A 12,777-nucleotide genomic window follows, 5' to 3' on the forward strand; every position below is an offset into this window, starting at 1 on the left:
TGTAGTCCTTGGAGCATCTCATATAAGTAAGTAAGACGTTAAGGAGTAGGGGCGATTTTCAAGAAGTTTTCATTAAAGGTCACAAGAGTCTTAGGGAGAAAATGAACTTTCCTGGGGATTTCTTAAGGAGAATTTATGCGAGAAAGTCCCACATTTTGTGTGTTGTGGGAGATTTCTACCGCGATCGTGTTGGAATGGAGGTGGTGAGGTTGATATGACGTAGGTGGGAGTATGGTCTGTGAACTTACTATATTTCTATAGTCTACTATATGCGATGGTAGAGAGAGAACTATATACATGTATATACAGGATTAGCGTATTCAATATGTTAGTGGAATGGAAGAGAGACAGAGAGACAGACAGAGAATATATCAACCGTAGATATAATACTAGCACTGTAGTATTAGTACCCAGGTAATTTCTTCATTTTATTTATTTTATTTATTTTATTCATTTCTTCATATCTTCATTTTATGTAGTAGGACCCAACTTTATACCAATTATTTCTTCATTTTTATTAATTTTATTTATTTATTTATTTAATTTTTTATTGCATTTCTTCATATCTTCGTTCCTTGGTTTGTTCATATCTTCATATCTTCATATCTTTATTTTTTTTTCATTTATTCACATATTAATTTTATTCATTTCTTCAGTACTTCAATACTTCAAGTTTCTACAAATTTCTACAAGTTTTCTGCAACATTCTCAACCAAAACGCGTCTTCCAGGTTACATAGAACCTCTCCCCCATCTCCCGTTAATACCTACCTACTCATATTACACCCACCCAACGCTCTCAATCCAAGCTTTCCATCTCTTCTCTTTGTGATTCAGTGACAGATCTCGGCACTGGTAAAATGTAATCCTGCAGTTGGTGTTCTCGCTTAGAGGATCTGAAGATTGCAAAAATTTGTCTCCTCTAACGATAATTTTAAAGTGTGAGGTGATTCTATCGTCCTTATGGTGCTACATTCTCTACACCTTATTTCCATATTAACACAGAACTGCCCCTTAAGACACTTTAATATCAAAATTAATTATAGTATTTTCAGATTTATGTACAAAGTCTCGTAAGACAGTTTTTAGGCACCGGGCACTCGGCCATTTTTAATGCGATAGCCACGGCATTTTAATTTTCTTTTAATATTCAGAATCAGAATCAGAATCTCTAACTTACTTCTTCAACTCTCTTCTGGCTTTCACAGCATCAGCCAAAACCTGTAAAACTTCTTCGGTGGAATCCCAGCCAATACAAGCATCGGTGATAGAACAACCGTACTTCAAAGCATCCTTACCACCCTGTTCAAGTGGTGGAACGTCTTGTCTTCCTTCGTTGATGTTGGATTCGATCATTAAACCACAAATACCGTCTTCACCCTTGGTGATTTGACGGGCAATCTCAGCAGCAACCTTAGGTTGGTTTCTGTGATCCTTGTTAGAGTTACCGTGAGAACAGTCGACCATGATTCTTGGTCCTGGGTTTTCTTCAGAAACAATCTTGCTCTTGATCAATTGCTCCTTGGTCTCCTTAACAGAAACCTCGTCGAAGTTGGTACCCTTCTTACCACCTCTCAAGATAACAAAAGTATCCTTGTTACCATCAGTACCAACAATAGCGACAATACCTGGCTTGGTGACGGAAAGGAAATGGTGAGGATGAGAGGCAGCTCTCATGGCATCTACGGCAACACCTAAGGTACCGTCAGTACCGTTCTTGAAACCAACAGGGAAGGATAAGCCAGAAGCTAACTCTCTGTGCAATTGAGATTCGGTGGTTCTAGCACCAATGGCACCAACAGAGAACAAGTCAGATAAGAATTGAGGAGAGATAGTATCCAACATCTCACCGGCAATAGGAAGCTTGGAGGTCAACTCAACGAACAACTTTCTAGAGATTCTCAAACCCTTGTTGATTTGGAAAGAACCGTCAATTTCTGGATCGTTGATCAAACCCTTCCAGCCCACAGTAGTTCTTGGCTTTTCCAAGTAAGCTCTCATGACGATGTGCAACTCGCCCTTGTGTTTTTGGGCTTGCTTGTATAATCTGTCAGCGTAGTCCAAAGCGGCCTTTGGATCATGAATGGAACATGGACCGATAACGATGATCAAACGGTCATCTTTTCCGTTTAAGATATCGACGGCCAGGTTTCTACCTTCCAAGATGACTTTCAGCGACTCTTCTGTCAAAGGGTATTCGTGCTGAAGCAAATCTGGAGGAGTCAATGGATCGTAACCTCTCACTATAGCAATCTGTTAGTATGAATGTCACATTTCGAACTTGACGCTAATAAAAAGCCCGATTTTTAGCTGACGTTACTTGAGAGCCGCTTCCGATATCGTAGAACCAACCTTGAACCCAAACTGACCGCTGTGGTAGAAATCACAGACGATTTCTATTTCACTATCGGACTTTTTTTTTCAGTTTTTTTGGCTACATACCTCTCCAGTCTTCCATACGGCTTCTGTCGCCGACGTGTTCGTTAGTGATGAACATGATATTTTCTTGCTGGTTGATACGGATGCTACAGCTATATATAAAGGTCTAACCGACGGGAAAGTCTACCTTTTTATTGTATTAAATAAAACAAACTGTTAATTTACCGCCAGCGACTCACTGGTTATTTTTCACAGACGTCTGCCGCTACCCTTTTATATGATGATGACTTTGTGGCCGTCGCACAAATTCTCAGTTAGTCATAATTTGAGGTTTCCAGATTCTGCTGTGCAGAGAGGAGTGCATTTGGACAACATTAGAGACAGAGAGAGAGTGAGTGTGTGTATGTGTGGGTGTGAGTATGAGTGTGAGTATGTTGCTGAGAGGACTAGTTGGCGAGGTGAGGGTGAGAGTAAGAGAGGTGAGAGTAAGAGAGGGTAAAAGTTAGTGATGTGAGATGGATCTGAGGGAGGCAAAAAAGGTAGAGATGGTGTCGGAAGAGGAATCTGGATGCATCTGTTATGACGGAATAGAGACTTTTTTGCGACAAGAAATCGGAACTGGTGATGATGGGACCTGACTCGGTCGGTCTGAATATGTTCAAAAAGACTCGCTAAAATTTTTGGTAAATGGGCATTTAGGAAGCGAAGCAAAATAACCAATAAAAAGAATTGAAAACATAATGAAAAGAAAAGCTCACCATATTAATTCAATGACCTCTCTTTCTCTTTCTCACCTTTATATCCTCTATGATAATTATTCATATTCATCTTCTTGCCAGGTTCTATCTTCACCCATGGTCTCTTCACCCATGATTTCTTCTCCCACAATCCGGCCTCCTCGAGGTAAACTGCTGTATGGGGGTGGCTTCTGCGGTGGAACGGCAACATTTTGCAGTTTATGCACTCAAATGAACTTCTCTTAACATTTTTTTTGCATTGATTATCTACCAGTTCCTGTTGCATACACACACGGACACGACCGCGTGTAACATGACAAACGTGGTTTTTCACAGCCGAGATTGGTTACCCTCGAGGTGGCCCGTAATGGTAGTGGGGAAAGATAAGAGATAAGCTGGATTTAACACATTTGCCAAAACGAGTGTCTCGAGTTCGAATATGTAGGAAGGAAAGTGGATTTAGTTATACCCATCAACGTGGATCGTGACTTTTATTGCAGGGCATGGGGATACATGGGCTTTAACAGGGTCTTTCCAGAGTCGCTGGTAACATTCCATGCAAAATCTGGTTCTGACTCTGTCTGGTCAAGATGTATCGAATGTAAAATAAATTAGGGCTGTACATAGCATCACTACATCCATGCCGCAATAAATGATCTCTATATGAGCGAAGCACAAAATAGCTGCAAAATTCTTCTACTTAGTTTCTCTATAGCTATGGATTTTATGATTATCTATCTATGATTTAACTTTTCTAAAAATGTAAACATATGCGTTTGTTTTAACGTCCTCCATATTGTGCTCCTCACAAGCAACTACCTTTTCGTCGTTGAATAATACCCACCTATCATTTCCTTCAATCTTCTTTTTGATGAATACAACGTAGTGCCCAGTATGAGGAGATGTTCCCTTGTGGCAGATAACAGATTGCAACTCGTAATTGCCATTGGAATCAGCTGTTGCTTCGATTTCTCTACTTAATTCGTCCTTTTCCTTCTCTATATTAACCACAGGCTTATTACTCGATACAGCGTCTTCACTAATAACTCCATCATCATCTGGATTGGAAAACAACCATTCGAGCGATGCATTTATATCATTACTATTCAATACCAATGCTTTTTTCGCCAACTGTTGCGAAAATCCCATTGAGGACAAGTTATCTATCGCTTCTTGTGAAGGACCATTAGAACTGGCGTTCGCGTTTCCTGAAGTTGCATCAGATGGATCAAATGGCTCATCAATATCCATGTCATCCATATGAGCAAATATCCAATTCATCGCATCCTCAGCATTACTATTTCCTGTGTTAAATAATCCCTTCAAACATCTGACTTCAGGGAATCCCATTAACAACAAGTTATTCAATGCATCACTATTAGGGACAAATCCACCGCCACTACTCTCCTTTTTCTCATCTTCAACTTCGTCAGCACTGAATACGGGAGCTTTGAAACTTGAGATATCCAAAGTAGTAGGAATTTCAATAGGAACATCAACTTTTATCGGAACCCAGTTTTCCAATTTAATTCTTTGGGCGTTTACAATTAACACTTCTGGGAAAGATTTGAATCCTCCCGACTTGATTGCTAATCCCGGCTTTTGCCCACAATTATCACAATTGTAGCCTTCTACTGCTTCATTTGCACAGTAGTCCTTAAAGCTGTCTATAAGGCTCACAGGCTTGTATATCTTTTTCCCAGATTCCTTTTCAATATCTATCACTTCATCTTTAATCGAAACAGAAATATTATCAACTAAATTTGTTCTCAAATTGCCGTGTTTGCAATTGGAGCAAACAGTCTTGTGAGAATACAAAAATTTCAAATCCTTGTTCAAACTTAATCCAAATTCATTATCAAGTTTGTCTAGTAAGTACAATAAAAATTCAAATGCATCTTGTTGTTTTTGAGTCTTAAACTCTGGGTGATTTTCCCCAATTAAAGTTTTGAAGGAGGATGGCTTGAGTCCTAGTTGATAGTCATCTCCTTTCAATGATCCAGGTTTAGAGTATCTTCCACTCAATAATCCATCGTAAATCTTAAGAAGTTGAATTCTTAAATCATCAGCTGGGTTCTCGGATTCTGGAGTTTCAAGATCAGAAAAGAATTTTTGATAACTCTCCAAGTCAAACAAAGCTTGAACAACAGAGTTCAAGTAGCAAGAATTTCCCAAGTTTTGGAAACCTGTCAATCCCTTACCATATACTGGTTCTAATTTCTCACCATTAGCACCTTCGAGGTTGAATTCCCAATTCATATTCTGGTCGATATTCAACTCGATTAAACTCTTTTCAGTTTTGACCGCTGATTTTAGATCTATGCCAAATTTCAATAACTTCTCAGACAAGTTAGGAACTTTGACTTCATCATTACATTTATAACAGTAAACATCGCAACTGTCTTCGTTATCGGCGGATAATGAACCCAACTTCACAGCTACGGGATGTTCAGCCAATTCATAATGACTTAATGCATGCGAGTTTCCCTTTAACGAGGAACCAAACTGTTCTCTACCACAACCCAATGCTCCACAGTGTAAACAGATCCAAAGGTTCTCTTTCAAGTCGCATTGCAGGCATTTTGTCAAGTCTATCGTTCCCACATTATCAAATTGTTGTAGATCAACTGAATGCTCACATGGGAAAATTTCCTGCTCCCATTGCTTGATTTCGTCGTCTCTGTTGGACGAATTAGCGTTGAGAATCTGTTCTACCAACAGTTGGAATCTTGGTGTTATTTGATCAAGGGCATATGACTTATCTTCATCTGCGTCATAGATGGTAATTGTTGTATTGTATAAATCGTCATCCTTGACTTCTTTAATCTCCAACTTTTGAAGTTTCTGGTTCTTTTCCCCGTTTTCATTGTATAAGAGCTTATTGCGTTCTTCCTGTGGCTTCAATACTTTGTTAATGTTCAAGTACAATGAATGGCCCGTTTTGCCGTAGTTTTCTAGGGTGTAATTGTAGTCTTTCGTACGCGAGAAGGCCTGGTAGGAGATCAAATCGATGTCCAAACCCAATTCGTTATTTTCGGCCGTATCGAACGAATACATGCAATCATCTTTGAAAATTCTTGCGTTGGGGGCAATGGACGAGGGGACGTCTTCGGGGATATCTAGAAGGTCTGACATCTGGGTGGATTTCTATTGAAAGCTTAGTAAACAATGCGAGTTCTGTTATTCAACAATTTCTATTCGAGATCAATGAAATATGTATATAATAGTATATACTATAATATAAATATATTATAATATAAATATCTATATATACTCAATCAGGCAAATGAAACCAATAAACTTGTCCCACGAAACAGCAATTTGTGTGTAATGAGAAGCGCTTTCAGAAAGTGAATTGTTGCAAGAAAAAAAGTGGAGAGAGACATGCAGGAGGTTGGGAGTATAGCTGCCATTTCTTCAGGTGAGGTGAGAGGTTGGAGAGGAGAAGAGAGGTGAGAGGTGAGAGGTGGCAGAGAAAGAGAGAAGACATAAGAGAGAAGACATAAAAAAAGAAGAGGTAAGAGGGAAGTGAGAAGAGAGAAAATAGTGTTTGGTAAAATGGAGCATTAAAGAAAGTGAAAAAGCGTGTATTAAATGGTAATGCTTAGTGGTGTTTGTTCAAATGGCTCTTATAGGAATACGAAAGGAAAAAGGAGAGTGTCACTGAGAGAATAATGACTGCGAATTTCTTGGGTGTCTGGCGGCTGAGTCGTTAAACCTTTAAGTGAGCCTACTTAATGTTGTATATGTACAAAATAAAATGTTGTATAGAAGATAGTAATACTATTATACTATATATTTATATATATATATATACGACACTGGATAGGCTAAATCCTTCATACATATAGTCTCGTATATATAAACCACTGTGGAATTCAAAGCCAAAAACACTTTCTCTTTTCTCTCTTTTCTCTCTTCTCCAGCCGTTGCCTCATACTGCCTTTCTCCATCGTAACTTTCCCACTTTTTATCATCTACAATACCACCACGAGCAGCCCTCATTCTCGGTTACATTCACTGTCGTCATTGAGCGTCTGCAAACTGTCAAAAATATCGAGGACCCTTTAATTTAAAAGAAAGTCAATTACTTTGAAGTACAAGTTACATCAAATATTTAATTATCAAAAAGAATAGAGATATCCTCTCAACAACACCACGACAACACCACCATTACACCTCTCCTTCACTACACTTATCACTTATCATGCTCGATAGCTTTAAAGATAAACTAGCCTTCTTCAACCAGAATGATCGCTCACTGCAATTGCAAAATCATTTCACCAGCAAATCATCATCTACCACAAAAGGTACCAAAAACCCAAATGGATACAAGACTTGTATCTATTTTACGAATTGGTCAGTTTACCAAAGAAAGCATTTTGCAACAGACATACCAATTGACCACATCACCCATATCTTCTATGCCTTCATTACCATAGACCCTGATTCTGGCAGCGTCAAATTTACCGATGAATGGTGTGATATTCAATTGCCTTTACCGTCGCCCAAGGACCCAACTAAGGAAGTAACTGGATCAATTCAACAGCTTTTTGAATTAAAACAAATCAACAGGCGCTTGAAAGTGGTGATGTCTATTGGTGGCTATGGCACTGAGCATCTCTTTCAAGCGGTAACTTCTGATGCAAATAAATTAAATAATTTTGTGAACAGCGCTATTGGTTTTGTCAAGGAATACGGCTTTGATGGAATCGATATTGATTGGGAATACCCTAAAAATCTGCAAGAGTGTGCCTATTTAGTGCAAATTCTTCTGAAGTTACGTTCCCAATTGGATACCATTTCACCAGATTTAGTATTGACAATAGCTTCTCCTGCTGGAGAAGAGAACGTTGCAGCACTTAATTTACGCGAGATAGACAAATATCTTTCATTCTGGAATGTGATGTGCTACGATTTCTGCGGTGAGTCCTGGTCAACAAGAACTGGATACCATTCCAACCTCTTTGGAAGTAATGGTGACAACAACTTGAGCGCTTCCAACGTGATTGAAAAGTATATTTCACTGGGTGTTCATCTGGACAAGCTTGTACTTGGAATGCCGATGTATGGGCGTGTCTTTCATGGAGCCCAGAGCCAAGCCATCGGGGAGCATTTCTCGAAGGAAAGATTAGGAACTGCTGTTGAACTGGACACAATTGACTACAAAAAGCTTCCTATAGGTGAAGAACATTTTGATTCTAAGGCAGGAAGTGCAATGTGTTATGATCTGAGTTCGAAACAGCTAATTGTCTATGATGACGCAAATTCAGCCAGAATGAAAGCAATTTTTACCCACCTGAGTAAATTGGGCGGTGGTATGTGGTGGGATTCTTGCGGTGATAACTACGACGATAAGAAGAGGTCACTACTTCAAAGCTACGTCAACCAATTAGGTGGAGTTGACGTATTGGACAAAACTCCAAACCATTTGGATATTTATAAAGAGAGCACATTCCTCAAAGAATTGCAGTAATCAAATACTATTTAAGTAGTCTTGCGTAGTACAATAAAAGTACAGTTGGTTTAGTAGCATTTACGCTGACTTCTATCTCCTTCTATTTAATGTGTTGCTCTAGAATTGAAATATTGATTGGGTGGACTAAGAACCTAAGAATATATAAATACTGGTCTAAGAAGGCCGTTAAAGTACATGTATGGGACCGTAGCAAAGAATACTTCGAGTGCTTTCATAGTTATGAAAAGTTTGTGCAAGTCCAAGGGATGGAAATGAAGTAACATCATTTACGTATATAAGTGTGCTGGACCAATGTCAGATATAAATTTTATCTCCATGACGATAGGCCATTATTAATCAACGAACCTCTAACTGCATTATCTTGGGCATTTCACAGTGTATGAATGAGTGATTTAATGTGAGCATGTTTACAAAATAGAGTCCATTCTTGCAAATACACTCAATACTGCGGCAATCAACTCTAATTGCAACTCGTTGCTGTTACTACTCTCCAACTCAGATGTGATCTCTTGGCCCAAGTTCAACCCTATGCCCAAAGGACTCTGATGCGAAGTGTTGAAGGGGAACTCGCTGAAATCATTAAGCAACTCATCAGCCCTGGCAAAAGCTTGGTCTCTCTTATCATAGTTTAATGAGAGAAGAACGTTCTCCAAAACGTTGGCTGCATAAGCACCGCAGACCAACGAAATGGTTCTTAAGTATCTGAATGAGGTGTCCTTAGGGAATTGGTCGTTTGCAACAGTGTCCAAGTCGGTGTTTCTTTGAACAAGCACGTTCAAAAGTCTGTTCTTAATGTATTCCTTGGACAATTTGTCTGCTACAGGGTGAGTGGCCATGTCGAAAAGGAAGAAGTTCTTTCTCTCAGTTCTCAAAATACCCTTGTCGACCAAGCCTTTGGCCAATCTTTCTCTAACTTGCTTCAATTGGTAGTTAATCTTCATCAAATTCCATGTTTCTCCGCTCAACAAGTCGATCCAGTTAGTGACAGACAAGTTTGATTCGTCATTTTTCATAATCTTAAGTGCTTCATCAAGCAACACCTCACCGGTTGGCTCTGAGTCAATGACCTCAATGAGTCTATCACTCAACTCAAAACGACGTCTAGCTGGATCATTAACCAACGAGATTTTGAATCTGAATGCCAATTCGAGCAAAATACATCCTCTAAGAGCATAGGAGATATTGTCGTTCCAGAACGAGAGATAACCCTCCTTGTCTTTCAATCCGATCAACAACACCTCTTCCATCAACGTCAAGAGCGGTAACTTCAAGGACTCGCGCCTTTCTGAGTCTCTTGCGTCGTAGCCGATCTTATGGTCGGTGCCAACATTGGCTGCTGTGTAGTTGTCGGTATCGTGGTCGTACGATGAGTCTGTGGAAGGTTTGGACGAGTTGGACGAGGGAGCAGTGGTGGTTGATGTCTTGTTACCTCCACGGCGTCTCTGTAATCCGGACGATGACATGTCTGATTTTGTACGAGTTTCTGGGGGAGAAGCGGGGTGGTGTGGATGGATGAGAGTAAGTTCGATGGTTCTAAGTGGTCCAACAACGAAGCTCCACAACCTGACTTGTAGAGTAACAGTTGTTGATTTCGTGTGTTGTAAATCTGTTTGCAGGAGTTTTTCCACTTGTGTTATGTGTAGTACGATAGCGAGGCAGGTGAGGTTGAGTAGTGAGGGTTCTGTTGTGTATTGGGGGTATTAGTGTAGTGAGAGATATGAGAGTGAGGGAGGGTTTTTAGTGGGAGAGTTAGTAGGGGAGAGAGTTAGTAGTTGGAGGAAGTTGGTGGTGGGAGAGAGTTGGTAGTGAGAGAGAGAGGGACTATTCGTGAGAGAGATATTAGTGAGTGAAATCTTAGTAGAGAGCTCTTAGTGAGAGGGACTATTAGTGAGAGAAATATTAGTGAGAGAGCTCTCAGTGAGCTATTCTATTAATGAGTGAGCTACCAGTACCAAGGAGAGAGAGAACTAGTTCGTGAGCGATTATCATAGGCGCATCAGTATTGAAGGAGCAACCACCCAACGAGGCTGTTGTGAGAGAGCGAGACGGGAAGATTAAAAGGCCGGTATCTTAGTTAGACGGTTAGCGGTAGAAATGGGCGTGTGAAGGCAGAAGACGAATGCAATGAAGAAACTTACAATGAAGGCTGTGGAATCGGAAGTCGGATAGGAGATTCAGCAATAGTGGCGTTCCTCGTAGAGACCTAAAATTATAGAAATTCATACCTATGGAAGAGACACCATAAACAAGGCAAATTTCAAGCTTTTTTGGTGAAAATTAAGCTATGTTGATGGGTATTGTGCTAATGTTCGCTACCGTTGGTACCTTTGCTATTCGTTTTAGTCTCCAGTGCAGTGCGGCTCATTTGTCTAAAACGACAAGAAATTGACAGACGTTGTCGCCTCATGAAGGGGGAGGGTAATGAGTGTGAAATTTGTGATGACTCCGACTTAGAGGGTATAGAGTTGTCAGTGTTTATTTCAGAATGAGCAGAGTAGTGACAGTGACAGTTTTACAATAGTTCCAGGGCAGGAACTCTATTGCTCTGCATACGCGAGAAGAAAGCTCCAGCTTGTCCTAAATTTATCGCAGTGTCTCCGTCTCAGGAATTTTACTGAACGGAGAAATGTGCTGCTTATGTAGAGGTTGGATGCGTCTTTGTGTCTTGTTGCAAAATGGTTCAAGAACGTTGTTGGAGATGGTGGAGATGGTGGAGATGGGAGTTTGAGTAGTTGGATCTTATAGGAGATTCCCAGTCCAGGTGGTGTACTTTGAAGATTCTTTCTTACTACTGGATCTATCTGGGTCTTGTTATGAAAGTGGATGGCTTGACCCCCATTTGCAGTCTTTCTTGTTGGTGTAGTACTTTCTTTGAAAAATAAGTAGAAATGTACTAATAAAAGAGCGAATAATAAGAGAACTAATCAACTAATCATCTAATCAATGTTTCTGAAATCAGATAAGAGAGAGTCTTTCTGGGGCCACGTAGTGATAGGTAAAAAGAAGAACTGCAAAAACACAATTTAGAGTCTGCCTAAGAAATCTATTTCTTTTGCTATAAACGAATATGAGAAACAAATTATCCTCTTTAAACATGTTTCCACCCAATGACATCATATATAGAAAGGAATCGTTGTTTTACAACATCTACAAACAGTAAGTAGTTAGTCCATTATAACTGCTAGAGCATTTTCTTGCATTTTCTTCCCCATTCTTCACAAATCCCTTCTATCATTCATCATCCACCACCCCTCACACCCATCCTTTGGTTGCAACAACTCATACCTACTCCTGCAGACATCTGTTCTTTTCTTCTCTTGTCATGAACCTCACTCGTCCTCTCACGTTAAATTTCTTCTCACTGTTTCTCACTATTTCTTCTCACTGTTTCTTCTCACGTTCCTCTTTGCTCCCACTATACAGATCAATACGACTGCAATCATTCGTTACAGTATAATTTCCATTAAGATGATTTCTTTTTTGTAGATGGTGGTACATCATTATTACATTATATTATATTATATTATATTATATTATATTATATTATTTAATATTATTATTTTCATTATTATTGATTCATTGATCTATTGATCTACTGGCATATTGATATATTCGCCTATTGATCTATTGTACATACCAGTTTGCATCATATCGCATTAGCATTAATCTCACTCGTTCACAGTGAGTTCTATTCTTTTCACCTTCATTATTAGCAGTTGTTTCCCCAGTTGGCTAGTAAAGACTCTATTCACATCAAGCATACGGACAGGAGTTGCCAGCGTCACTTGTATACCACTAAAACGGTACCAAGTATTAATCGTGTCTACTGGAACTGATCCATATAATATCTTCCCCCACAATGCTTAACCGCGCCGTGGTGGTGCCGAGTCGGCATCATTCCTTCAACAACAGTGATGATGAAGACGCCAAAGAACTGGCAGACGGCAAAGACTTCATCTCATTCCCCACGATTCCTGATCCGGAACAGGAAAACGCAAAGACATTATCACGAATATTCACCAAGACGCTTCGGAAAGTCACGGTAAACGCCTCGAACCTTGTTCAGAACTACTCATACACGTCTCCTAGAGCAAATCATACATTCGGAAATGGTAATTTAGAAATTCAGGATGAAACGGAACATCATATTGATAAATATACCAGCAACAATGGCAGCAGTAAT

The 12,777-nt window shown here is 39.7% G+C and overlaps 4 protein-coding genes across 4 annotated transcripts; 1 reads left to right on the forward strand and 3 right to left on the reverse strand. All coding sequences in view use genetic code 12, as the record gives it.

The window, feature by feature from the left end:
- Positions 1-1,175: 1,175 nt before the first annotated feature.
- ARO3 (3-deoxy-7-phosphoheptulonate synthase) lies at positions 1,176-2,496 on the reverse strand (the record flags this gene model as incomplete). Its single annotated transcript, XM_064918223.1, has 2 exons — positions 1,176-2,242; positions 2,442-2,496. The coding sequence occupies 2 exons, from the start codon at positions 2,494-2,496 to the stop codon at positions 1,176-1,178; spliced, it is 1,122 nt and encodes a 373-aa protein (XP_064776151.1).
- Positions 2,497-3,853: 1,357 nt separating this feature from the next.
- Positions 3,854-6,250, reverse strand: RJT20DRAFT_93154 (ubiquitin-specific protease; the record flags this gene model as incomplete). The annotated part of the gene is made up of 1 exon (XM_064921461.1): positions 3,854-6,250. The coding sequence occupies one exon, from the start codon at positions 6,248-6,250 to the stop codon at positions 3,854-3,856; it is 2,397 nt and encodes a 798-aa protein (XP_064776152.1).
- A 657-nt stretch (positions 6,251-6,907) lies between these two features.
- On the forward strand, positions 6,908-8,685 carry CHT4 (putative chitinase). The gene has a single exon (XM_064916647.1). The coding sequence runs from the start codon at positions 7,323-7,325 to the stop codon at positions 8,589-8,591; it is 1,269 nt and encodes a 422-aa protein (XP_064776153.1). The 5' UTR covers positions 6,908-7,322; the 3' UTR covers positions 8,592-8,685.
- On the reverse strand, positions 8,686-10,185 carry RJT20DRAFT_126008 (uncharacterized protein). The gene has a single exon (XM_064916648.1). It carries the CDS (start codon positions 10,055-10,057, stop codon positions 9,002-9,004), a length of 1,056 nt encoding a protein of 351 aa, XP_064776154.1. The 5' UTR covers positions 10,058-10,185; the 3' UTR covers positions 8,686-9,001.
- Between the last annotated feature and the right edge of the window lie 2,592 nt (positions 10,186-12,777).

This window comes from Scheffersomyces xylosifermentans, assembly GCF_036884685.1.
Source record: "Scheffersomyces xylosifermentans strain CBS 12540 chromosome Unknown RJT20scaffold_2, whole genome shotgun sequence".
In the NCBI taxonomy this organism is placed as follows: domain Eukaryota; kingdom Fungi; phylum Ascomycota; class Pichiomycetes; order Serinales; family Debaryomycetaceae; genus Scheffersomyces; species Scheffersomyces xylosifermentans.